The sequence below is a fragment of the Pristis pectinata genome, chromosome 1 (genome assembly GCF_009764475.1).
Source record: "Pristis pectinata isolate sPriPec2 chromosome 1, sPriPec2.1.pri, whole genome shotgun sequence".
NCBI lineage: Eukaryota > Metazoa > Chordata > Chondrichthyes > Rhinopristiformes > Pristidae > Pristis > Pristis pectinata.
The window spans coordinates 90733860-90759583 of record NC_067405.1 but is presented as its reverse complement, the minus strand read 5'-3'; the positions used below and the strand labels follow the sequence as shown (position 1 = coordinate 90759583).

The 25724-nt window shown below is 40.4% G+C and overlaps 1 protein-coding gene across 1 annotated transcript in view; it reads left to right on the top strand.

Moving 5' to 3' along the window:
* The window catches only part of bub1bb (BUB1 mitotic checkpoint serine/threonine kinase Bb), a 50824-nt gene extending 25526 nt beyond the window's left edge, over window positions 1–25298 (top strand). The window contains exons 14-25 of the mRNA XM_052018397.1: window positions 444–578; window positions 1414–1531; window positions 2871–2973; window positions 3799–4070; window positions 7017–7189; window positions 14643–14774; window positions 17095–17195; window positions 19240–19401; window positions 21075–21217; window positions 21895–22069; window positions 24208–24314; window positions 24984–25298. Coding sequence (XP_051874357.1) covers window positions 444–578; window positions 1414–1531; window positions 2871–2973; window positions 3799–4070; window positions 7017–7189; window positions 14643–14774; window positions 17095–17195; window positions 19240–19401; window positions 21075–21217; window positions 21895–22069; window positions 24208–24314; window positions 24984–25170 — 1808 coding nt within the window. The 3' untranslated portion in view covers window positions 25171–25298. The remainder of the gene's footprint in view (window positions 1–443; window positions 579–1413; window positions 1532–2870; window positions 2974–3798; window positions 4071–7016; window positions 7190–14642; window positions 14775–17094; window positions 17196–19239; window positions 19402–21074; window positions 21218–21894; window positions 22070–24207; window positions 24315–24983) is intronic.
* Window positions 25299–25724: the final 426 nt, after the last annotated feature.

The following is a 25724-nucleotide window of genomic DNA, read 5'->3' as shown; positions in this document are numbered from 1 at the left end:
AGCATGTAGCCATCCCAGCCTTCTCTGCTGTAGCAATAGGAAAGGTAACATTAATTTGGATAGTGCTGCTTCTGTTTTGAAGTGCTTTTAAGTTCAGAAACATTAGAAAATGTCAATGGTCAATTTTGCACTTGATAAAGACTAGAGTGGAACTTCTGTAATTTTGTGGTAGGGTTTCTTGTCCACCCACCCATCTCATATCATTGGAGACCCTGCGAAAGGCTTTGTCATTCATCCAGGTTAGTGAGATTATTTTCCCATATTTGGGGGAAAAGCACATTTGGAGTACCGGGGAACATTGCCAGTGGCCCTTGCTTGAGAAATTAAACATAAGTGTTTGCATTTTCTGAGTTTGAATACTGCTTTCCAAATGTGGAAGGGGGGAAACTGGACATCTAGTCTGTTTCTTGCATTAAAATGGCACTACTTTTTTATTATTGCAGATGTCATAAATGATATGTTCCATGCACCAGTTACTTGCTCACAAGTGAGTGAAAATCAGTTTGAGAATCTGGGTGCTGTGCCTACTATCTGTAACAATGATTACCTGGCATATGAAGCTCAGTTCATGAAAAATGGTAAGAATTTGGACAATTTTGATGATCTGTCTTGGATTGCTAACCAGTACTATTGGGTTGTAATCCCCTCTAAACTCACTTGAGATTTTTTTCTCTATCAGTTCTCAGCTGAAGTAATGCAAGCATATAACTTTCTTCTGCTACTAACCTCCTGAGCAGAAATATTGAAATTTCATTTTGGTATACCATCTGCTATAATTAAGTTAATTTTAAAATATTTTGCTGTGGAATTGGTGGGGGTGGGGGGGTGGAAATAAAATTCTCCGGATTTGGGGTTCCCATCTTTCTAGAATCTAAACCAGGTTTCACATAGCTGCCTGGTATGTTTTTAAAGTCTTGCTGTGAATGTGCTTGAAGGTCCTTTTTAGTAGTTTGAATTTGATTACAGTAAAACTCTAACTAGGTACACATGAAACTTTGGTACCTGACTCGCAGACTACTTTTATTCCTATCAATACCCCAGCACTCTTTCAATTTGCTTTTTTTATTTAAATGTTACACAGTTGCATAATTTTCCATTGAGTTTAGTGCCATCCCCCTCTGTGAGTTTAAAGAGCATGAGAGACGGGACCCCAGTGAATGCAAGAAACATCACCCAGTGCTGAACCATCAGGATTTCTAAATCAGATAGGGGTTTATCAGGCTTGTACTGAATGGAAAAGTTATAGATTTAGATTTATCCCCATCAGCTGGCCTGTTAAGGAAACTTATTCATGGTTGTTTCTTCGGGTATGTTTCCAAAGAAATGCTCTCAGATCTTCCTTAACAAATTTAGAGTAACATGCTTTCAACAGCATGGCAGAGGGATGTAATGCAATGCCATTTCTCTTTGTAGCTGACAAAAGCACTCCAGTTCCAAACCAGATGCCTTCTACTTTCTTTGGGTTGCCGCCTGCAACAGTATCTTTCAGTATTTTTGATGAGAATGCAGATGTTGAAGACCAGGAAAACAAGTAAGCTTCTATGCAGAATGTAGCAATTTTTGTTGTATCCATTTCCTTTCATTTTTAATCTTGCAAAAATTGCTAGGCATAATGAGCACGTAGTTGCTTTCTTTCCAGTTTAACATTTGTAATACTGCTTCTACTCCCTCCACATTCTTAACACTTTCAAAATCAAATTCATTGCAACCTTCTTCAACCATACAATCCTTTATCACCTATTCTAATAACTCTTGTCATATTGTCAAATTGTATGAGTATTTTTGAATTACTTGATGTAAATAAAAATAAAAAAAAATTTTGTTGCCCTTTCCTCCAATTTTTTTCAAAATTGGGTTGTTTTGATTTGCTTTCAATCATGCTTGTGACTAATGACCCCACTGACTCATAACATCTGTTGAAAATGAAGCTATTTTGGGTAGTGAATGTTGTATATCGTGATGGCTTTTGAATTTTCAGATTATTCCCTCATGTAATTTGATAACTGCACACTGGTTTCTCATTTTTTGGTATATCCCTTTTTCTCTTAAAACTGACATAATTTCTGATGGTTTTTTTTCCTGAAAAATGGGTAACTTAAGTTTCCACCTGTATTTTTGTGTTGGGAGCTTAATGGCCTTTGAGTTTTTTTGTCTGCATTATTCTTTCAAATCTACATTTCATTATTTTTCTGTTTCAACTCTCATTCCCAAGCCTTGCTCACCTGATCCAGCAGCACCTTTCTTTAAATTTTTTTCTTGTTTTCTAATTCCTCCATTGCCTTATCCCTCAATATCTGTAACTTACAATTATCTTGGTTCCAATGGTCATCTTTCATGTAGAAGGACTGAAGGCTACCATGCTTGATTTACAGCAGTACCATTTTTGTTTGCCACCTCACCAAGCATGTGCAGTTCCAGCAACCGAGTAATTGTATTTTTCATTAAGATCTGCTTCGGTAACTTAAGTGCATGTACTGTTGTCAGTATGAATTTTTCCATTTCCATAATCCTTCGTATCCACCTATCAAGTATAGAGGGACGGTTGCTTGCATGAAGTACTGTACATTGACCATATTTTTGTTTCTTTCTCCATCCCTTGAGTTACCAGGGGTCAAATCTGTGCTTCTAGTGTATTGGTTGAGATTACCTGACCCGGCACCTATCTGAGATCGAACCTGAACTACCTCTATCTGTTGAATAAATTCAACCACCAGAGAGATTCCTTTAATATTTCACTTGCTCATTTCTTTGGTGTTTAACTGTTTGATCCTACAAAAGGATGAGATAGATCTGATTGTAGCTATTTAAATTGTCAGTAAAAGTTCAGAAATGCTTATGGGGGATTTCTCATTTCACTTTTGCTACTTGAGACCACCTGCAGACTACTTGAAAGCGAGACCTCGCTGGCCACTTTCTGGAATCCTTGTACCTTCCAAGCACATTCTAACTGAGGGAACCTGTGTTGCTGAATGTGTAAGTGATGTACTACATTTTAAAATTTTAATATTAAAACATAATTTAAAATTACTATTTAGTTGTCCCTGTATTTGGAACCCACTGAAGCAAAGTAGGAAAACAATTTTTCCACTTACTACAATAGCACTAAATTCCCCTTCAACCTCTTTTGCCTCAGAGGAAACATAACACATTTGCTCAAAATTGAGGTTTTAAAAGAAAAAAGAAACAGTTTCCACTGGGAAAATGGTACCCTATAGTGACCAGAGGACACAGATTGGAAGTAATGTTGAAAGAATCAAAGGCGAGAAGATTTTTTTTAAGGCAATAAGTTTTGATTTGAATATAGCCTGAAGCAGTTTCTATAACATTCAAAAGATGTTGAAGAGTGGAGTTTGAGGGATTAATTGAATAACTTTAAAAGAACCAGCATTAACAAAATGAGCAAATATTAAAATATTCATAAGATTTATTATTGTAACTCTTTCCTCTATGGGGTGATTTTAAAATTCTGCCCTTGCTATCTTTTTATACTAAAATCTTCGAGATCTGGAGCTGTTGCATGTTGATATTCCCTAGTGTGCTGATTTGAGAATGTAGCAGTGCATTACTGTAGTTAGGACTTGTTCTTTTGAGCATTTCTCTTTGAAATTCACTATCTGCTAAATTGCATAACAGTATTTTCCCTGTTGAATGTCTACATTTTTTCCCTTAGTTAGACTACAGCCAATGCTATACCATAGTTAATTTTAGCTGAAATTTAGAATTCTCTGTGCATTTGGAGTATCTTGGCATATGTCTTACCTGTATGTCTGATCATAAAGTAACTTTTTCCTTTTGAAGGATGATTTGGATGGCATTGAACCTATCAATGAGGATCACTTTGAGAGTAATGACTACCCAAACAAAACATTTGGCCCATTTCCTGAAAACACATGTGACTTCACAAGGGGAGCACATCTGGTCTCTACCCCTTTCCACCGAAATTCTCTGAATGATGACCAAAACAAGCCAATCAAATGGATTCCTGGTGGATCTACTAAAAATGCTCTAAGTTCATTGTCGCCCCTCAAGGAGTCCATGTATGACCAACCTCTGCATATGAAAAAACTAAGGTAAAAATTTGCTTAAGGCTCTGTTCCTTTGATTAAGAAAGGGAGTAGGGATAACCCTGGGAATTACAGACCAGGTGAGTCTGACTTCAGTGGTGGGCAAGTTACTGGAGAAGATTCTTAGACAGGATTTATGGGCATTTCGAGAAGCATGGGCTGATTAGGGACAGTCAGCATGGCTTTGTGAGGGGTAGGCCGTGCCTCATGAGCCTGATTGAATTCTTTGAGGATGTGACAAAGCACATTGATGAAGGTAGAGCAGTGGATGTGGTGTACATGGATTTTAGTAAGGCATTTGTTAAGGTTTCTCATGGAAGGCTTATTTAGAAAGTCGGGAGGCATGGGATCCAGGGAAACTTGGATGTGTGGATTCAGAATTGGCTTGCCCATAGAAGCCAGAGGGTGGTGGTAGATGGAGTGTATTCTGCCTGTAGGTCAGTAACCAGTAGTGTTCTGCAGGGATCTGTTCTGGGACCCCTGCTCTTTGATTTTTATAAATGACTTGGATGAGGATGTGGAAGGGTGGGTTAGTAAGTTTGCTGATGATACAAAGGTTGGTGGTGGTGTGGATAGTGTAGAGGGTTGCTGTAGATTACAACAGGATAGTGACAGGATGCAGAGCTGGGCTGAGAAGTGGCAGATGGAGTTCAACCTGGATGAGTGTGAAGTGATGCACTTCAGGAGATCAAATTTGAAGGCAGAATACAAAGTTAATGGCAGAACTCTTAGCAGTGTGGAGGAACAGGGATCTTGAGGGATCTATGGACGTGGACACCAAGGTTGCCACACAGGTCGATAGAGTTGTTACGAAGGCGTATGGTTTATTGGCCTTCAGTAGTCAGGGTATTGAGTTCAATAGCTGAGAGGTAATATTGCAGCTCTATAGAACTCTGGTTAGACTACACTTGGAGTATTTTGTTAGTTCTGGTTGCCTCATTGTAGGAAGGATGTGGAAGCTTGAGAGAGGGTGCAGAGGAGATTTATTTACCAGGATGCAGCCTGGATTGGAGAGCATGTCCTATGAGGATAGGTTGAGTGAGCTAGGGCTTTTCTCTTTGGAGAGGAGAAGGATGAGGGGTGACTTAATAGAGGTGTACAAGATGATAAGAGGCATGGGTTGAGTGCACAGTCAGACTTTTTCCCAGGGTGACAATGGCTAACAGGAGGGGACATAATTTTAAGGTGATTGCAGGAAGATACAAGGGGGATGTCAGGGGTAAGTTTTTTAATGGTATGTGTGTGTGGAATGCACTGCCAGCAGAGGTGGTGAGGACATTTAAAAGACTCAGACGCATGAATGGTAAAGAAATGGGGGGTTATGTGGGAGAGAAGGGTTAGATAGATCTTAGAGCAGGATAAAATGTCAGCAGAACATTGGACCGAAGGGCCTGTGCTGTAATGTTTTATGTTCTAACTTTCTGACCATATTCATTAATGCTCTATGCCTGACTAATTGCTACCAGTGATGGGTTTATTAAGGCTGGGGTCAAAATTTATCTAAGTACATCTTAAACTTATTTTTAATGCATTTGGAGGTAAATACTTTTTGGGATGAGTGTCATTAATGCATTCATTTTGGTGGCTGCTTGACTGTTTCTTGCAACAGATTTATGTATTCTGTGCGCAAAGAAATGTAAAACATGAGGCTAATAATCCCTGTCTATGCAGGCCAAAACTGAGCCATGTAGGTTGTTCTCATTTCCAGCCTGTAGCCTTCTCAGTCTTCAAGGGCTTGTGCGTCTGCCACCCTTTCGGGCAGTGAGTTCTGAACCTTGTGACTTGGGCAAAATAAAGATTATCATCTCTTTTAACACTTTAATTACATCTCTCCTTGCTTTCCTTTTTTTTCCAGAAAGAACGACCCCAGCTTAGTTAATCTCCCTCCATTCTCCAGTGCAGGGTAACATTCTCCTACCCACTTTCTAGTCTTATCATGCCCTCTCGTTGTGTAATGATGATTAAACATTGTATTCTAGTTGTGACTTAACTAGTGTTTCATGCAGTTTTAGCATGACCTCCCTGACCTAGTGTACTCTTCCTTCTCCAATGAAAACATCTATCCCCTATACTGCCTTAACCACCACCTTGTATACCTAATCTACTCAATTGATCTACGAATGCGCCCTCCCTACTCAGCTACATTGCTTGGTATTTCTTTTATCATTTATTCCCTTCTTATCTTTTCCCTTCATCCTTCAAGAATGAATTTAAATTGCTGCTTTTGTGCCCACCCAACAAGCCCACTGATATCTTCTAGCAGTGCAAACTTTACTCTTCACTCTCAATCACATGTCAATTTTGGTACTTGTAGCAAGCGATTTTAATCACTGCCCCTCCATTCAAGTCCAAGCATACATATATCGCAACAAAAAAGGCCACAGGGTCCCTTGTGGAACTCCATACTTGGCTCTCTAGCCACTAAAACTCCCATGAACTATTATTATTTTAATCCAACTTGTAACTAGCAGACTGCATTCTAATTAATTGAACGAAAAGTTAGTCCAATATTAATTGTTCACAATTGATGACTTAAGTTTCTATATTGACCTTTTATTATGGCCCCTCCCAACAATGGAATATAACCTCTTATTCATGGCTGATGTGAGGAAGCACTTGTTCACCAGCCTGTTTAAAAAATGCTGCATAAAATTGCTTAGGGTAGGGGATGTAAAAAGTAGGGTGTGGATTGAAATAGCAGAACAGAGACTTTTAAGGACATTGGGAATAGATGGTTGTAATTGGAACTTGATAGCTGGTTAACCACTCCCTATTCCCAGTGATTTATTTTGTTGCCAATCATTCAAATCTAGTAATTTCCTTCCCATGCTAGTGAGTATCAAATATTTAAGAATATAAAAGCAGTACGAGATGCATATGTTTGATGCACTAGGATGGTTCATTCAATATTGTTTTGAGTGATCCAGTGTTTGAATGTGCTTGTGCTTATAGTCCAATTCAAGAAGCAAGTGAAGATGGTCTCTCTTCTGCTGCCACCACCTCTTCTGCAGGCTCCTCCACTTCAGTGGGTGGACTTTGTGCTATGAGTGACTTGAATGTCTTTGAAAAATCTGAGCCAGGCCAGTTAAATTCTTCTGAGGTCTTCAATGTGAATTCCATCTCTGGTAAGGCCTCGCTTTCTGTTTTCAATCTAGAACTCCTTGAGTTTATTGGTCAACTTAGTTGGCAAGACAACTGCTTATTGCTGTGCTTGACAATGTCATAGAGCAGCATTAACTTTGTGGTAGCTATTAATGTGGGAGTTTCAACTCTGAGACTGGTAGTGAATTAAGCCAGAGTGCTGAACCTGTACAGAAACTGCATAAAACCTCAGCTGGTTATTTAAAATAGGATAGTGTGTATATAAGAAAATGGTGAAAGTGTTTTTAAAAGCAAATCTTCCAATTATGCTTTCATGTATTTTTTTCAGAATTTCTATTTTGTTCAAATATTAGATATTGACTGGTAAAGAAATGTAATCCATGTGGTCACAGGGAGAACATGCAGGAGTTGTCCTTGAGAATGTGGTGGTGAAATTACTCCCACAGTACTGTTGAGTAAGGAGTTTCGGGATTTAGACCAATGATGACCAAGACCTGGCAATATATTTCAAGTCAGGATGGCATGGAAGTTTGAAGACCCTGCTAGTGCTGACATTCCTCTGACCCTGCTGTCCTTTGTGTAAGAAGTTGTGGGTTTGGAAAGTGCTGTCAGAATAGCCTGAATGAGTAACCACAATTTGGTACATTTTCCAACTTTGTGCACAAGATCCCTTAGTATTTCAATCATCTGCAATCTTTTCCATTTGGATAAGTCTGCCTTTGAAATTCCTCTTACCAAAGTGCATGATCTCGCATTTCCCACGAGCTCCATTTACTAGGTTTTTGCCCATCTGCTCGATATCTAGTTGTCGAACCCAAACATCCGCATGGAAATCTATTGCCCTCCCACCTATTTTTGTGTCATCAGCAAACTTGGACACCTTGGGCTCTGCCCCTCCTCTGTCATTAATAGAAGTGAAGGCCAAGAACTGATCCTTCCACTAAATGTATCTTTCCATCCTCAAAAAGACCCATTAATTCCAAGTATCTTCTGTGCAATAACCAATCTTCAATCCATGCTAATACATCTTCCCCATAACATGAGCTCTTATCTTGTGAACCAACCTCTAATATGGCACCTTGTCAAATGTCTTTTGAAAATCCAAATACATTACATTACGCTGCAGAAAGGGTGGATAATGTACAAGGATCCCCTCTAGAGTCAGTATGGGTGGAAGTTGGGAACAAGAAAGGAGCAGTTACTCTACTGGGAGTATTCTATAGGCCCCCCCCCCCCCCCCCCCCCCCCCCCCCGGTAGCAGCAGGGATACTGAGGAGCAGATTGGGAGGCAGATTTTGGAAAGATGCAAAAATAACAGGGTTGTTATCATGGGAGACTTCAACTTCCCAAATATTGACTGGCACCTGCTTAGTGCCAAAGGTTTAGACAGGGTAGAGTTTAAGTGTGTCCAGGAAGGATTTCTGTCACAGTATGTTGACTAGAGGGAATGCAATATTAGATCTAGTATTAGGTAATGAACTGGGTCAGGTGACATCTCTCGATGGGTGAGCATATGGGGGACAGCGACACCTGCTCCCTAACCTTTAGCATTGTCATGGACAAGGATAGGAGCAGAGGGCAGGAAGATATTTAATTGGGGAAAGGCAAATTAGGAGGCTATAAGGCTAGAACTTGAGTGTGTAAATTGGGCTGACACATTTGAAGGGAAATGTACTATGGAGATGTGGTTGATGTTCGGGGATCTCTTGCAGGATTTTAGGGATAAATTTGTCCTGGTGAGGCAGAGAAAGAATGGCAGGGTGAAGGAACCATGGGTGACAGAGGTGGAACAACTAGTTAGGAAGAAGAAGGCAGCATACATAAGGTGTAAGCAGCAAGGATCAGATAGGGCTCGTAAGGAATATAGAGTAGCAAGGAAGGAACTTAAGAAGGGGACATGAAAAGGCTTTGGCGAGTAGGGTTAAGGAGAATCCCAAGGCTTTATTCTCATGTGAAGAGCGGAAGGATGATGAGGGTAAAGGTAGGTCCGATTAAAGACAAAGGTGGAAGATGTGCCTGGAAGCTGTGGAAGTGGGTGAGGTTCTCAATGAATACTTCTCAGTATTCACCAAGGAGAGGGGTCTTGATGACGCTGAGGACAGTGTTGGTAAGATTAATGTTCTAGAGCATGTAGATATCAAGAGGATGTGTTGAAGCTCCTAGAAAATATTAGGACAGACGTCCCCAGGGCCTGGCGGAATATTCCCCAGGCTGCTTCACGAGGCAAGGGAGGAGATTGCTAAACCATTGGCTAGGATCTTTGAGTCCTTGTTGTCCACGGGAATGGTGCCGGAGGATTGGAGGGTGGCAAATGTTGTCCCCTTGTTCAAAAAAGGTAGTAGGGATAGTCCAGGGAATTACAGACCAGGGAGCCTTGTCTGTGGTGGGCAAGCTGTTAGAAAGGATACTAAGTGGTAGGATCTATGAGCATTTAGAGAATCATGGACTAATTAGGGACAGCCAGCATGGCTTTGTGAAGGGAAGATCTTGCCTCACAAGCCTGATAGGGTTCCTTGAGGAGGTGACCAGGAAGATTGAGGGTAGTGCAGTAGATGTGGTCTACATGGATTTTAGTAAGGTGTTTGACAAGGTTCCACATGGTAGGTTTCTTCAGAAGGTCCGAGGGCAAGGGATCCAGGGAGGCTTGGCCGTGTTGGATTGAGAATTGGCTTGCCTGTAGAAAGCAGAGGGTTGTGGTGGAGGGAGTACATTCAGATTGGAGGGCTGTGTCTAGTGGTGTCCCACAGGGATCGGTTCTGGGACCTCTACTTTTCGTGATATTTATTAATGACTTGGATGGGGGATGGAAGGGTGGGTTAGCAAGTCTGCAGATGACACAAAGGTTGGTGGTGTTGTGGATAGTGTGGAGGGCTGTCGAAGCTTGGAGAGATATTGATAGGATGCAGAGCTGGGCTGAGAAGTGGCAGATGGAGTTCAATCCGGAGAAGTGTGAGGTGGTGCACTTTGGAAGGACAAACTCCATTCTGGCTAGTGTAGAGGATCTGGGGGTCCATATCCACAGATCCCTGAAAGTTGTCTCACAGGTGGATAGGGTAGTTAAGAAAGCTTATGGGATGTTAACTTTCATAAATTGTGGGATTGAGTTTAAGAGTTGTGAGGTAATAATGCAGCTCTACAAAACTCTGGTTAGACCACACTTGGAGTACTGTGTCCAATTCTGGTCACCTCATTATAGGAAGGATGTGGAGGTGTTGGAAAGGGTGCAGATGAGATTTACCAGGATGCTGCCTGGATTAGAGAGTGTGGATTATGAGGAGAGACTAAAGGAGCTAGGGCTTTACTCATTGGAGAGAAGGAGGATGAGGGGAGACATGATAGAGGTATACAAAATATTAAGAGGAATAGATAGTGGACAGCCAGCGCCTCTTTCCCAGGGCACCAATGCTCAGTACAAGAGGGCATGGCTTTTTTAAAGTAGTGGGTGGGAAGTTCAAGGGAGATACCAGAGGAAGGCTTTTTTTACCCAGAGATTTGTTGGGGCGTGGAATGTGCTGCCTGGGGTGGTGGTGGAGGCTGATACTTTGGTCAAGTTCAAGAGATTGTTAGATAAGCATATGGAGGAATTTAGGGTGGGGGGAATATGTGGGAGGAAGGGGTTACATAGTCTTAGGCGTGGTTTAAAGGTCGGCACAGCATGGTGGGCTGAGGGGCATGTGTTGTGCTGTATTGTTCTATGGTTCTATCACACTCCATCAGCTCTACCTGCCCTGCTCCTCAAACAACTCCAGCAAATTTATCATACAGGATTTACCTTTTGATAAGACCATGTTGATTTGGTGTGATTCCATCAAGCTTCTCTAGCTGACTAGCTATTTCTTCTTTGATTATATATTCTAGCATTGCAACTTGTTGGCTTGTCTGCCTTTAGTCCTGTTAATCCTTCTAATACCTTGTCTCTTGTGGTAGTGTCTGCTATAGTGTTTAATGGAATACGTGCCAGAAAAGAACAGTTACTGTTAAGTAAATGTGGTTAAAGGTTTGTAATTGCTGTGAATTTACAGTAATCATTTATTTTTGTGCTCAATTAAGTTTTAGAAGTGAAACCATCCACTTTGGTAGGAAAAGCAGTGTACAGTAAAACTGATAATTGGGGATTTGGTGCTTGGTTGGCAGATTTTTACAAACTATTGGCTGTTGTGTTGATTTAATACATCAGCACTTAATTCACTTTTTAGATGTATGATTTAAATTTTCCAGTGAACCAGGTAAGGTGAAAGGAGTGGGTGAGTAGAAAGGGAGTTGGATGGCAGATTATTGGAGTTTTATTGCATGTTTTTAAAAACACCAAGAGATGGAAGGGTGCTGGTGTTCCCAGCGATCTGGATGTCCTTGTACATATCTCTGAATGTTAATTGCTGGCTGTATCTACATGTTACGAAGATGAGCTGTATGCAAATATTGCAAGAGAATTTGAGTACAAAAGTAAGGAAAGTCATATCGGATACTGGTGAGACAATGCTGGAACACTGTGTACAAATTGAATCTCTCAACTTGGGAAGAATATACTTGTGACAGAAGAGTGTAACAAAGGTCCAGTAGATTGGGAGGTAGAGTGTGAAAGGGGAGGATTGTCTTCTGAAGACACATTAAGCAGGCTGTGCCTATGCTTCCTAGTTTAAAGTAGTGAGAAGATATCTCATTGAAACATTTTCTAGGTGCTTGGGTAGGGTTGATGCACAGATGATTCCCTACCTGGGATGCCTATAAATAGGGGCTAGAGTTTGCAAAGAAAGGGTTGCCCATGCAGTACTGCAATGGGAAGTCCTGATCAAGGGTAATAAATCATTTGGAATTCTGCACCTAAGGAATGTGGTGGCTCAGTCATTGGAATGTATTCTAGATGCAGAGCAATAGATTTTTGGATATTAAGGGGATTGAATGATATGGGGTTAATAGATGAAAGTGGTGCTTGGATAAATGATTAGCTGTGATCATTTTGAATGGTGAAGCAGGTGTAGGGGCTAAATGGCCTATTCCTACTTGCGATCTGTGGCAAGGTTGTCTTGGTATATTCTTTCCAACAAATTTTAAGATTACTTGGTTGCATGTGATTTAACTAGTGAGCTTATTTGATTGTATATACTGGGTAGGAGCAGGTGAAGCTCACTCTATCTCACTAAATGTGAGGTCTCGTTATTGAAGTAGCTTGTTAGGTGTCGATGCTGTTAGAAAAAGCATCTATAAAAAGTTAAAAGGCAGAGCCAAGTATTAAAGGCAAGACTCAAGCATTCTCAGTGTTCTGCCAGAACTGCCAAATAGATGATCCATCTCCACTTCCTGAGATGCCCACCATCACAGTAGGCAGTTTTCAGTCAATTAGATTAATTCTATGTGATATGAAGAAATGGCTGAGCACTAGATAAAGTAAAAGCTTATCCCACTGTGGTGCTCAAGACCTGCACTCTAGAACTAGCTACACTGCTAGCCAAGCTGGTCTACTGCAGTTATAGCACTGCCACCAATCCAGTGATGTGGAAAATTACCTATGTCCTGTTCATAAAAAGCAGGGAAAATCCAGTCTGGCTGATCACTGCCCTATCAGCAAAGTGAGGTAAACAAGTCAATGGTGCTAGCAAGAAGCACTTATCAATAAAGTCCTCACCAGTGCCTCGGTTGGGATTTGTCATGAGTTTTTGGCTCCAGATGTCATCACGGCCTTGGTATGAACGTGTTATAACTTATTGCACCAAAGAGCTGAATTCTGCAAGGGAGTGGGTTGGTAGTGAGTAACTTCACTCTTGATGTGAAGGTAGCATTTGATAGTATTACAAGGACTTGATGTAAAAACTGAAATCAAACAACATTGAGGGGAGAATGATCCAATAGTCAGTCATACTTTTCACAAAGGAAAATGGTTCTGGATGTTGGAGGTCATTCATTGGGACAACTTCAGAAGTTACTAAGAACATTGTCCTAAGCAAACAATCTTTAGCTGCTTCCACCATAAGGTCCGAAGTGGGGATATAAGGTCGTAAGCAAACAATGCTCAATTCATTTGCTGAGGAGTTGCAAATGCAAGCAGTCCCTACATGCATGCAGCAAGGTTAGACAACAATTGGGTACATGTTGATAAGTGGCCCTTGAAGGTATTAGTGAGCTGGCTTCTTGACATTTTTACCACAAAATTGCCATACAATGGCCATCTGTAACAAAGGAAGATCCAACATCCTGGAGTCATACACCATGATAGGCGGGCTATCCTGTGGTGAATGATTTGCCTCTTGAAATCACAAAGCCTTTCCACTATCTACAAGACAACCAGGATCATGATGGAATATTCTTCATCCTTGTAGCTCCAACAGCTTGTAGTCATTCAGCACAGAAACGGGGCCCGTCAGCCCAACTGGTTCACACTGATCAAGATGCCCATCTCGCTCCAAACTTTTTTCCTATCAATGTACCTAAACAAGTCTCTTTTTTTAAATGTTTAAATGTACCTGCCTCAACCACTTCCTCTGGCAGCTCATTTCCACATATGGGCCAGCTTCTGGGTGGAAAATGTTGCCCCTCAGGTTCCTATTAAATCTCTCCTCTCTCAACTTAAACCTACAGTATGCCTCTAGTTCTTGATTTCCCCAACTCTTGCGGGGGGGGGGGGGGGGGGAGGGGTGGTGGGGAGAGAGACTGAATGCATTCATCCTATCTATACCCCTCATCTTATATACCTCCTATAAGATCACCTCTCATTCTCCTACCCTCTGATGAATAGTCCTAGTCTACGCAACCTCTCTATAGCTTGCCCCCCCCCCCCCCCCCAAGTCCTGGCAACATCCTCATAGATGCTTGACGTCATCCAGGGCAAAGCAGACTGGTACCAAATCCGCGACCCTAAATATTAATTCCCTGCATTACTGGCTATGGTATGTGTAAAATGCACTGCGATTGGTCACCTGTGCTATTCTGCCCACACCATCTATGACCTCTTCCATCAAGGTGGACAGGCAGCAGATGCATGGGAGCACTGCCCCTGCAGTTTCCCCTCCAGGTCACAATTTTGAAATAATGTGCTGCTGGTCCTTCACCACTGCTGGCCCTGAATCTTGAAACTCACTGCTCAACAGCCCTATAGAAGTACTTTCACCAGAAGGTCTACAGTAGTTCAAGAAGCTGGCTCGTGAGCATCACGTTATCACATTGGGGGTTATTAAGCATCGGCAATGAATGACAGCACTGTTACAGACTCTGGGGGAAATATCCAATGATTTTCGGGGGGGGCGGGGAGGTGGTGGGGTGGAACTAAAATTAGTCCTCTATGTACTGGTGACAGTGGCACAGCTTGGTCGTCCTGAAAACGAAGTTGGAATGAGTAAACAGTTTTTCCTGAATTGCATGATGCCAAAATCTGTCTTTCCTTCAAAAGTATAACTGTTGTATTCCAAGTAATCCACACACTGACTTTAGATGGTTTTGTGAGCAGTGTCTTTTCAACTGTCCAATGTTTGATTTGATTTCTAGGTAATCCATGGGATATAGAAACACAGAATCAACTTTTGTTGTCCCTTCCCATACCATTAAGTTCACTCCAAGAGTTCTACGTTCAGAATGACCCAGTGCCTACCTTTGAAGTTGGACGCGAGCTGAATCTGGGTATTTTTCTTTCTTTACTCTTTTTGCATCTAGTGATCTCTTGGAGAAATACAAGTAGAGAGAAAAATAGAAATGCATAAATTATGAATTATTTGATGTCAATGGATCCCGTCTGACCAGAAAGATTTTTTAACTGATGCTGGGCAAAAGTTGGATTGCCCAAACAATTTTATGTTGGATTTCTGCCGAGCCAATTGCAAATACCTTGCCCAAGTGTTCAGTGTTGCATTAGGTCTGGACTTGGGAGTGGAGACAAGTTGGACGAGAAGCAAGGAGGTGTAGGCAAGGGCTTTTGTGTCTGAATTCATACTCGTGAGGGGTGACCCTGCTGGATGGTGTCTATTGTGTGAGCATTAGCATTAAATCCCATGCAGCAAAGTCCGCGATAGTTGTTGCCAACAGCTACCCCCTTGTTAAGGGAAATCTTGCATTGGCAATTTCTACTTCAGAAAACTAAGTTTGACACTTGAAATGTCAGGACCCTCAATGACAACTCTAACTATCAGATTTGAACATAACTCTGCTTTCGTAGCCTTGATCTCAGCACTGCCACCTCAAATGAGATACAGTGATGGGCCAGTTTATAAAACAAGACAGTGGGTACACCTGGAGGAAAAAACCAAAAGAGGAATGCTGTCATCTTTGAGTGGGCTTCACTATTGAGAATGAGTTAGCCCAGCATCTCAGCAACTCCACCTATAGAAGTAATGAATGCTTTATGATCCTTTGGCTCTTGGTAACATAGAGCTAACAGGAGCTTTAGTATCCTTAGCATTTTGAGGTTCACCATAATTTACACGTGAAGAACTCTTGGCTTCTCTACCAAGAACAACTGACTGGTTTGATGAGAATGATGATGGGATCAAGGAATTAATTAACAACAAAAATAAGCCATTCCTGGATTGGAAGATTTACCTTTTCATTCAAGGGGGGGAAAAATAAGCTCTACAGGCATTTTGAAGGTAGGGGTCCAGCAAAAAAAAATTGGTACTTGTGACCATCTTCAACAAAGCAGACAAGTCTAACTGCAATAATGAAAATCAATGTTTATCATCTGGTTCCTTCTTTATCTTTAGCTCAGCCAAGTGGTGAAGAGCAGCTTACCAAATTGCAGTGTAGACTTAGTCCAACTTGAGACAGAATAGACATGGTTTTCATTGTGCCAAGAAAAATATACTGAACAGCGCCAATCAATTTACATGACTTTTTGGCCTTGCTAAAGCCTTTGGCTCTGTCAAGTAGAAGGAACTGTGGAACTAAGTGGAAATAAACTAGAAGTAATTGGTAGTCATGGTGTTGTACCACCTAGAAGGATATTGGGCCAATTATGTCCCTACTGGCTTTTTGGGAAAAAGCTATTCATTTAATTCTACATTCCTTTTTCCTTGTGGCCCTGCAATTATATTTTTTATTATTATCCCTTCAAATGTGTAACTAAATCCCTTTTTGACAGCTGCTATTGCTCAGTGTAGTACAAATAGATTTGATGCATTCCAGGTCAAACTTGTTTTTTTTTAAGTTAAACCAAAGTATTTTGTCAATCATATTAAAATATGTCAGTTTAGTACTACTGAGTCTCTTAATTCGTATGTCTGTCTTTTGGCCTAGTCACCACATTACAGGAAAGACAATTGCACTGGAAACAGTGTGGAGGGGATTTGCCAGGATGTTGCCTAGAATGGAGTATTTCAATTGTGGGGGAAACACTGGATAGTTGGATTTCTTTCCCTTTGAGTGGAGGAAACAGTGGGGGTCCTATTACAGGTATACATAATTGAGGGGCAAAGATAGGGTAGATGGTAAGAATCTTTTCCCCACAGCAGAGATGTACAAAACTAAAGGCATGGGTTTAAGTTAGGAGTTTGAGGGGATATGAAGAATTATCTTTACCCAGTGGGTGGTTGGAATGCCCTACCTCAGTGTGTGGAACATTAGAGCCCTACTCTAACGTTTAGGTATCTTAACAAGCACTTGAATCGCCAAGGCTATGGGCCAAGTGCTGGCTAATGGAATTGATGTAGATGGGTACTTTACAGTTGACATGGACATGATGGGCTGAAATGGCTGTTTTTCTTTTGTCCTGTTTGACTGTGTAGAACATTTTGTGGTACTATCATTCAGTGGAGAGTTCATGGTATCATAGCAGATATCTATCCCTTAACTAACACTATTTAGACAAATTTGTCATTGACTTACATTCTTCAGGATTTTGCTGTGTGCAAATTGACTGACTTGCCTACATTACAACAGGGACAGCATTTGAAGTACTTAATTGGTTTTGAGATGTCTTGTGGTCATGATTTTTGTTTTCTCTCTGTAGGCTCACAAACGTTTAACATTAAACAAGTAGCAGAGCATGAACAGTGCCGGATGTTCTATGGAATGGATCCAAGCGTGACCTTATCTAAAGCAATTATAAAGGTAGATAATTCATCAAATAATATGAATAACTGAATATGTATTTAAAGTAGTTTCAGGCACTTTGCAGGCTTAAAGAGAAACATACACACCTGGTCTGTGCTCTTTGCCAATTAGAAGCAGATTTTAAAAAGTGGTAATGTTAATGATCTTTGCTCCAAATAACATAAAATTTTGTAATTGAAGACGACTGCTACCATGTTACACTTCTTAACCTGCCTTTTGGAGTGAGTAGTGTGGAATTGCTGCTGCACTACCAAAATTGGTGCTGCACTGCTAAAATTGGCCCATATTGCTGACTGAAGTAAATTGGCTAGTACTTTTATCACCTGACCTGTAATGCTCCTCCCCATTATAAAATTTTAAAGTTCTAAATGCTATTTCAGATTCTACTGACAATTAATCATCAGTTGAAAATGGGACCCTTTGAGGCTTTAATACCCCCTATATTTACTGCACAAACCTGGAGAATAAGCACTTTGCTAACATAATAAAACCAGCTGGCTTTGAACCAGCATTCTGTTTTAGAAATTGCACTTTAATGCCAGCCAAAGATGGAGTTTCAGCTTATTTCCCCTCCTCTTATAACCCTATTTCCCCTCATAGTTATCAAAGATCTGAGGAGGAGCTTTCAAGATCCTGTTGCTGGTAGCTTGATTCAGACCCTTGCCTCCACCTGTAATTTGAGTTTGGTTATGAATTCTCTTGGGCTGTTCCAGGATACTTTTTTTCTTTGGGTTAGCTCGAGCCAAACTCATGGTGAGGAAAAGAAACTAAATGGATTGTATTTGTCACTGAGGCCAATATACTGACTGGAATTATGAAGTTGCTTGTGGAAGAGCCAAGATCTTGTATAGTAATTAAGTCGCTAAATTAAGCAGCTGCCACAGGATACAGGCTGGGAATTAATAAAATTGCTGGAACATGGTCATTTATTCTTGGGCAGGTTGATGGCGTGGTGGGGGGAAGATTTTGAATATCTTAATGAAATGAATATAATCCTGGTTTGATCCAGAGACTTTCCCTAATTGCTTGCATTTGTATAGCTCCTTTTAATATAGTAATATGTCTTGAGGCAATGCACGGCTGGGCTATTTTACAGAGCTATGCAAGGACTTAAGTCCTAATGAAAGATTAATTTTCTGTTTCTTTTACATTAATATTGTGTGCCTTGCTGACTATTTGTAGCTCTTTCATTTCTGGCATCTATAATACTTTGCTTTTTCTTTGACTTAAAGTATGTGAAATAGCCAAAAGCTAGGTTAAATGGTTAGTTCTTAAGGTGCATAGTCTTTAGAGATACAGCCCAGAAACTAATCCTTTCACCCACTGAGTCCATGCCAACCATCAACCACCCATTACACTCATCCTACATTAATCTAATTTTACTCTCTGCATATTCTCTAACTCCTTCCAGATTCTACCTCTCGCCTACACGCAAGGGGCAATTTACAATAGCCAATTAACCTACATGTCTTTGGGATGTGGGGAGAAACCAGAGCATCCAGAGGAAACCCACGAAGCCACAGGGAGTGTGTGCCAACTGACACGTCAGGATTGCACCTGCGTCTCTAACACTGTGTGTCAGTGACTCTACTTGCTGCCCCACTGTGCTGCCCATCTTGAAGCAAAGAGCTTTAGAAAGGGAATTCCTGAACTTGGGGCCCAGATATAAGATATTTATTTATTAATCACATATACATCAAAACACAATGAAATGCGTTTTTTTGCGTTACTGAGAATGTGCTTGGGGCAGCCCGCAAGTGTCACCACTCTTCTGGAGCCAACATAGCATGCCTATAACTCCTAACTTGCACATCTTTGGAATGTGGGAGGAAACTGGAGACATGGGGAGAACGTACAAACTCCTTACAGACAGTGGCGGGAATTGAACCCGGGTTGCTAGTGCTGTAATGGCGTTAACGCTAATTGCTTGGTGAGCATAGCTTGGTGCAAATTAGGATGTGAATAAGTTTTGGAACACTTGGTATCCATACAATATAAAACCTGCACACATTCTAGTCACTGAATATTTTTTTTCAAACAGGTGTATTCACATAGAGTGCCCTGGGACTTCTACATCAATCAACAGCTCAAAATGCGCCTCGGCTCCCAGTTTAATAAGTATTTCAGCCAGAATCAGTGCTGCTACCTGTTTGACAATGGCTGTGTGACTGTGGATCAGGACAAGAACAGTGAAACGTTAAAGGTAAGATGTGAATTTCAAAGCAAGGAAATGCCTCCTGAGAAATTGGACTGCATTTCGCACACTTTTACGCAACTAATGACATAATGGTTGTACAATGCATGCTTCCTCCACTACTGACAGATATTGGGGTTTCCGGGATCCAAAAAGGAGCACGTAATGAAAAGCTTGTAATTATATGGCAATTAAAGGGTCTGCACAGTTGCATCAATGTCCAGCAAACAGCATCTTCCACCTTTTTATTTTTGCTTCCCAATGGCCAACATCAAATAATTTATTAGAGTTCTCTTTTGACTTGCATTTTAAATTGCTTGTGACCTTGTACTGGAAATACCAGCTGCTTAATCACCACACTACCTGCAATGAGTGACTTCAGGCCACTTGTGACACAAGTTGTTTGGGCCAGTTTCACTTGTGATGGTGAGGGCAGAGTGCCCAGATATGTTGGGGACTGTTGTGTTGCCCCTCCCCTGTGTATTACTTCTATGGCAGCTTTTTCTGTTGCTGCATGTGGTGGTCATAGGAGTTCTGTAAGCTCTGACTTGCTTCCCAATGGCTGGCATGGCAATAATGCAGCAGCTGAGTTCTATATACAGGTTCCAGTAGAAGCTGCAATGATCCCATTTTTATCCATGATTTGGTGTGCAAAGACCATAGCACTTTCATTAAAATATTTTTGCTTAATTTTTGCAATTTTTTTTTGGTGGGGCAGGGGGAGATTGGGGTGGGTGTTAGCATTTTATGCAGCACATGTTTAGCACACTGGAGAGGGTGAACTGCAATTTCTGGGCAATCAGCTATTAAATTCATATTTTGAATAACTTTATGCACCTCTTGTTTGTTCCATATGTGGTTATTTTCCCACTTCCATCTTCTATTGAGGGCTAGTTCCTTTCTATATCTGAGAATTTGTGAATGGTAAAACATAAAGCTATCACTCGTATTTTGGCTGTGGGAACTGCCAATCATCTGATTGCATGATGCCACATTAGTCAAATTGCCAATGCCCAGGCCGTACTTAGTGGCTTCTTAAACATTGTGCTGGCTGCATCAAAGGTCTCCTGATTTGCACTTAAAGCAGCTTGCTGACATTTTTCTGTTCAAATCTAGCCTGAAGAATAGCAATTCAAGGAAGGAATCATGCACCAACCTGACCTGTGATACTTCCCAAACAAAAATAAAGCAAACTGCTGAAGGAACTTGGCAGGTCAGGCAGCATCTATAGAGGCAAAGAGATGGATAGGACTGATTCAAGGTCTCTGCCTGAATTATCAACCACCCTCTGCCTCCACGGATGTTGCCTGACCTGCTGAGTTCCTCTAGCATTTTCTTTTGCTCCAGATTCCAGTATCTGTAGTCTCTGGTCTGTCATATCTCCCAGTGGCTGATGGAAAGGGGCAAAAAAAATCATGATTTTCTGATCTACATCCTATGTAATAAATAGTAGTTCCACATTAAATGTGAGATTTTGTCACCGTTCAACATTGAAGAGTTTGATTTCAAAATGACAGCATGCTGAAGTGATGCTTCCCCGATTTGTGGAAGTTATTTCATGGAAATTTTAGTTGGACTTTCTGGACTGACTTTATAATATGCTTGAAATGATTCTATCCCAAACAATTGTGCTTAAACACATCCAGTAACTGATAACCTTTGTCTTCTCCCTTTTTATATAGGATCTGTCTCATATTTGGGAATCTGTACCAGAAGCGCTTGTTGTGTTTCTAACACTTGACCTACTGGCTCTAGTGGAACTCATGCACACTGCAGAAATTGTCCATGGAGGCATAGCGCCTGAAACACTCTTCCTGAGCCCTGGGTTAGTATAAACGTTTTTCTAAACAAAGTTTATGGCAGAATAAATATTGTCTGGGGTAGGTTAATGATTTGAAGCATTGTTGGATTCTGAAACAAGGAGATCTGGCTTTGGCAGTTCATCATGTAATTCCTTTCTGAGACCGTGCAACAGCTAAACCTGCACAGTCCTGGAATCTTGGAACTGGATCAACAACAGATTGAGACTATGAACAATGCAGAGCTATGCACTAAAAGCAACCGCCTGCTGCCTATCATATCTGTTTAATCTCCACAATAGAATGATTTCAGGTTGTGCAACAACTGGTGGTCACAGCTGATGGACAGAATCCTGTTCATTCATCCCAGTGGTGATTTCTGTTAAACACCAGAAGCTGACATTATCTTGACTAATCTAGCCACTACTGAGATCAGCTTGTGCTTTTAATGTTGAGGGCTAACTGATTTAGAACACATAGCTTGCCTTTTGGATACTGCTGAGTTGCAACAGTTTTTCAAAGGACATTAATTGTCCTAACCTAGATTTAACATGAGGAGTGTGTTTGTTATAAAATGGAATTACTCAAAATGCAGTTAACTTAAACTTAACCCTACATTCTTTTGATGAGCACACTTGGGATATTGGATTTGCTTGAGTGTTTGTTTTGAAAACTGATCTGTTTAATCTGCCTTCCTCCCTAGGCTCTATAATAGTGCCTCCCCATGTCCTGATGGTAATAGTTTAGTAAAGCTCATGGACTTCACACACAGCTTGGACTTGAGGCTGCAGGCTGATGTTGCCACATTTACAGGTTTTCCAACAGTTCGTTCATTACCCAATAGGGACTTCCTTTTGGAGTGCACCAGTGCCTACCAGGTAAGCTGTCACATGGAACTGACCTAGCGCTCTGATGTAAAACTATTTGTTAAATATAAACAGAATGCAGGAAATGCTCAGCATCGGTGGAAAGATTGCATTCAGATTGAAGACCCTTCATCAGATGATTCTGACGAAGGTTCACTTTTTTTCTTTTGACAAATAAGATTACATCCATCTGAGTGGAGTGGACTGGACATGGACATAGCAATGACATTTGTCATGTGCAGGATTTGATTCTCTATCCAAGTGTAGACTTGGCTGCTGCCTTTTAAACCCTTCCATTTCTGCCTCCACTTGGCACCACTCCATCCTTTTCAATAATGGCATATAATTGTAATCATTTTATTTTTGCTCAGCAGTCCTATTAAGGAGCAGCTACAATTAGCAACTGGATATTCAAACTGGTGGGAGGGGAGCAGCAGAGAAAATAGTAAATGGGTCAGTTGCAAGTAGTCTGGTGCTATTCCTGTTTAGGAGCCCAACTTCGAGCAAAGTTGGTTTTCCCCTTTTCCCTTTTTAGCAGCAACTGCATCAAATAGAAAGCACAAGTGGCCTTTCTATTTTTTTTTGTCTGAACTTCTAAATACCACCCCAGTGGGCATTTCCTTCACACATCTATTTAGAAGTGCCAGTACTTATTCATCCCCCTTTAGGAGGGGAAAATGATTTCTTGTTGTGTGTATAGACTGCAACACTTTTTACAACCTTAACTAATGCTGGCTATAAAAATCTTGGGACATTTCTGAAAATGATAATTGCTGAAATCCTGGAACTCCTTTCCCAACAACTCTGAGAGAACCTTCACCTTGTCATTCAACATGGCTCTCATTCACCTCTTCAATTAAGGATGAGTAATGCTTGCCTTGCTTGTGATACCTATATCTGAAAGATGAATGGAATAAGTTTTTATGCACAATTCCTGGCTTTAATTTCACCACCAAGCTTCACAAAAGTGGTTGGATTATGTACTTGCAGAAATGTAATTTCAGTTACAAAATTTCATGATAAGTCCTTGAAACTTAATTAAGGTTGGATCAATAGGCTTTTGCATCCTTCTAACTGATGAGACTTCGAAGTGAGCAATTTCTAAAGTAACTGCTATTATCACATGAATGACTATATTAAGATGTTGCAGTCTTTTATTGTTGATGCTCATGGACTTATTGATGATTGATAATTAATTATGAAATTGCTATTTTAAATCTGTATGGTGGTTAGGTTATTTGAATTTGAATAATTTTGTTGTTCAGCCCTTAACCTTACCAATGTTTTGCCTGTACATGAGCTACTTGAGAATCCAATTATAGCTAGTCATTTCTTCAAGTCAATAAACCATGACCAATGGACATCTTATTTTGATGCGGTGTACTCTCACATTACAGCAGTTTGGGTAACAGAAATTCACCCTTGTGGAATTCATAAATCACTACCAAAAATTCTGAGATGCAGAATAAAAATTTGCTCTTGCAGAATTTGAGGAAAAAAGTAACCAAATACATAATGCAAAAAAATACATTTTTGTGAAGGGGTGGGATGTTGGAAAATCGTGATATAGAAAAATCTGTAGGAACTCCTTCATAATGTGAAGGTGTAATATACTCCTACTTGCACAGTGAGTTTGGTGAATTTTTAATGTCACAGTACACTTAATGAGGATCATCAGTGCAAATATATTTTTGATCACTGTGAATGCTTTGCTTCCTTGCATGTTTACCAATGCCAAATAATCACTTATTTGGAGACATTTCCTAATATTGATGAATAGCCAAAAACTTGTCACCTGTACCAATTTCTTTTGTCAACACTGGGTTAGAGAGAACAGTAAAAGATTTCCATTCTATTAATATTCAATGACTTTTGGAGGAAAGTACATGTAATTTTTTTTTAAACGGATGAGTCCTTTGTATGATGCATCTTGTGATTGACTAAGTGGGTGGTACTAATATATCCAAAGTTGCAAGTAAATTGAGAATGAGGATGAATTTGTAACATTAATATTTAGATGGAGTAGAGCTGAATAAAATGTAGTTACCAATCTTAAATTCTTTTGAGTCAAAGATGAAAGTAGAAAATGTGCAATATGTGAGGAACCATCATTGACAATCAAATATGTTCTTACTTGTTGGCTCTTGCAGGTTGATCTCCTTGGGATTGCAGACACTATGCATTTTCTGCTTTTTGGAGGACATCTAGATGTTTGCAAGGAGGGTTCATTGTGGATTCTCAGCCCCACATCTTACAGGTATTTTCAGTGATGTTCCATTTTATTTTGTGTTGTGAAATGTTTGTACTAAATTTTCTTAAAGGAGCATGACCTTCAACTTTTTTCCCCATCACACTTTTTCTGTGCCCTGTCTTACTGTTGCATCAAAGCATTTTCACATCACTGCCAAGGGTGTGAGACTAACCCGATTCCTCACATCTACAAAGCAGAAGTTCAGATCTTCCTTTGCCACCACTTAGTACAATAGTGATGCTGCCCATGTAGAAGTGATTTTGGAGATTGAGCCCATATCCATTCTTGTCACACATCTGTGTTTCTGATCAGTGCCCTAACTTCAGTCATTTAATTTATTATGGCCTGTTCTATTCGTAGCTCTGCTTCAATGTACCAGTCTGTTATTGCAGATAATTCTGAGTTGGAAGGTTGAATGTTTGAGTCTCAGTCAAGACTGCACTATAAGAATATTCTACCTTGAAGATGAATTGTTGATGAATTGTTGAATTACAACCTTGTGTACCCTCCTGACTGAATGAAAACTACTGTGCAACATCTGTTCTACCTGCAGACTCCCATGTTACCTGCATCACGACAGTGACTGCACCCTAGGTGCTTTGTTGGCTGAATGCATTTTCAAATATGAAATATTTGGTTATAAATGGTGCCTTTTTTCCTTTTGTGTTCCTCCAGAATGGAGTTGCTGTACATGGAGTTATGGAACAGTTTCTTTGAGAAGATTCTAAATGCAGGAGATGCACCTTCAATCACTACACTAAGTGAGTTGCAACAAACAGTGAGAGAAGCCATTGAACCTGATTATGAGATCCTGTGGAATGATGCGTTTGTACAAAATCTGACACCTGCATTAAGTGAATGAGGAATATTTTTTTAAAAAACGCACATTCAGGATGTTTTTCTATTTTGTAACTGAATAAAAGTCCCATGTAAATGTTTTTCTGTATCACTTCCATCAAAATTTACTTTTAATATTAAACTTACAACTTTTTTCTGTGGTCCTTTTCTACTTAGGAACCCTTTCAGCAGGGGCTGTTAGTTGATCGAACAAATTTTGTACCATTTTGTCTGACCATAGTTCTTCCTGCATACAGTAACTGAGTGTTGTTGCTTCCCTCAACTTGTGCTACATGGATTAATGATGCAAGCTAATGTTAGTCATGTGCTATTTTTAGGTAATGATTTTTTAAAAGCAATACATTTACTGTTCTATAATAATGGTAGTACTTACATCAGTGCCATTTTGGGGAGATGACATTTAACCAGTAAAATTTTTTAACCTGATGAAGTTGTAAATGTTATAGTTGTAACGAGTTAATAGTGTGAGTCAAAGGGAAAGAGCAATGGCCAAAAATGAATGTCATTGAGGGTGGAACATGGGAAAAGGCAGGATTTCTTTATCCTCACCAGCCTCAT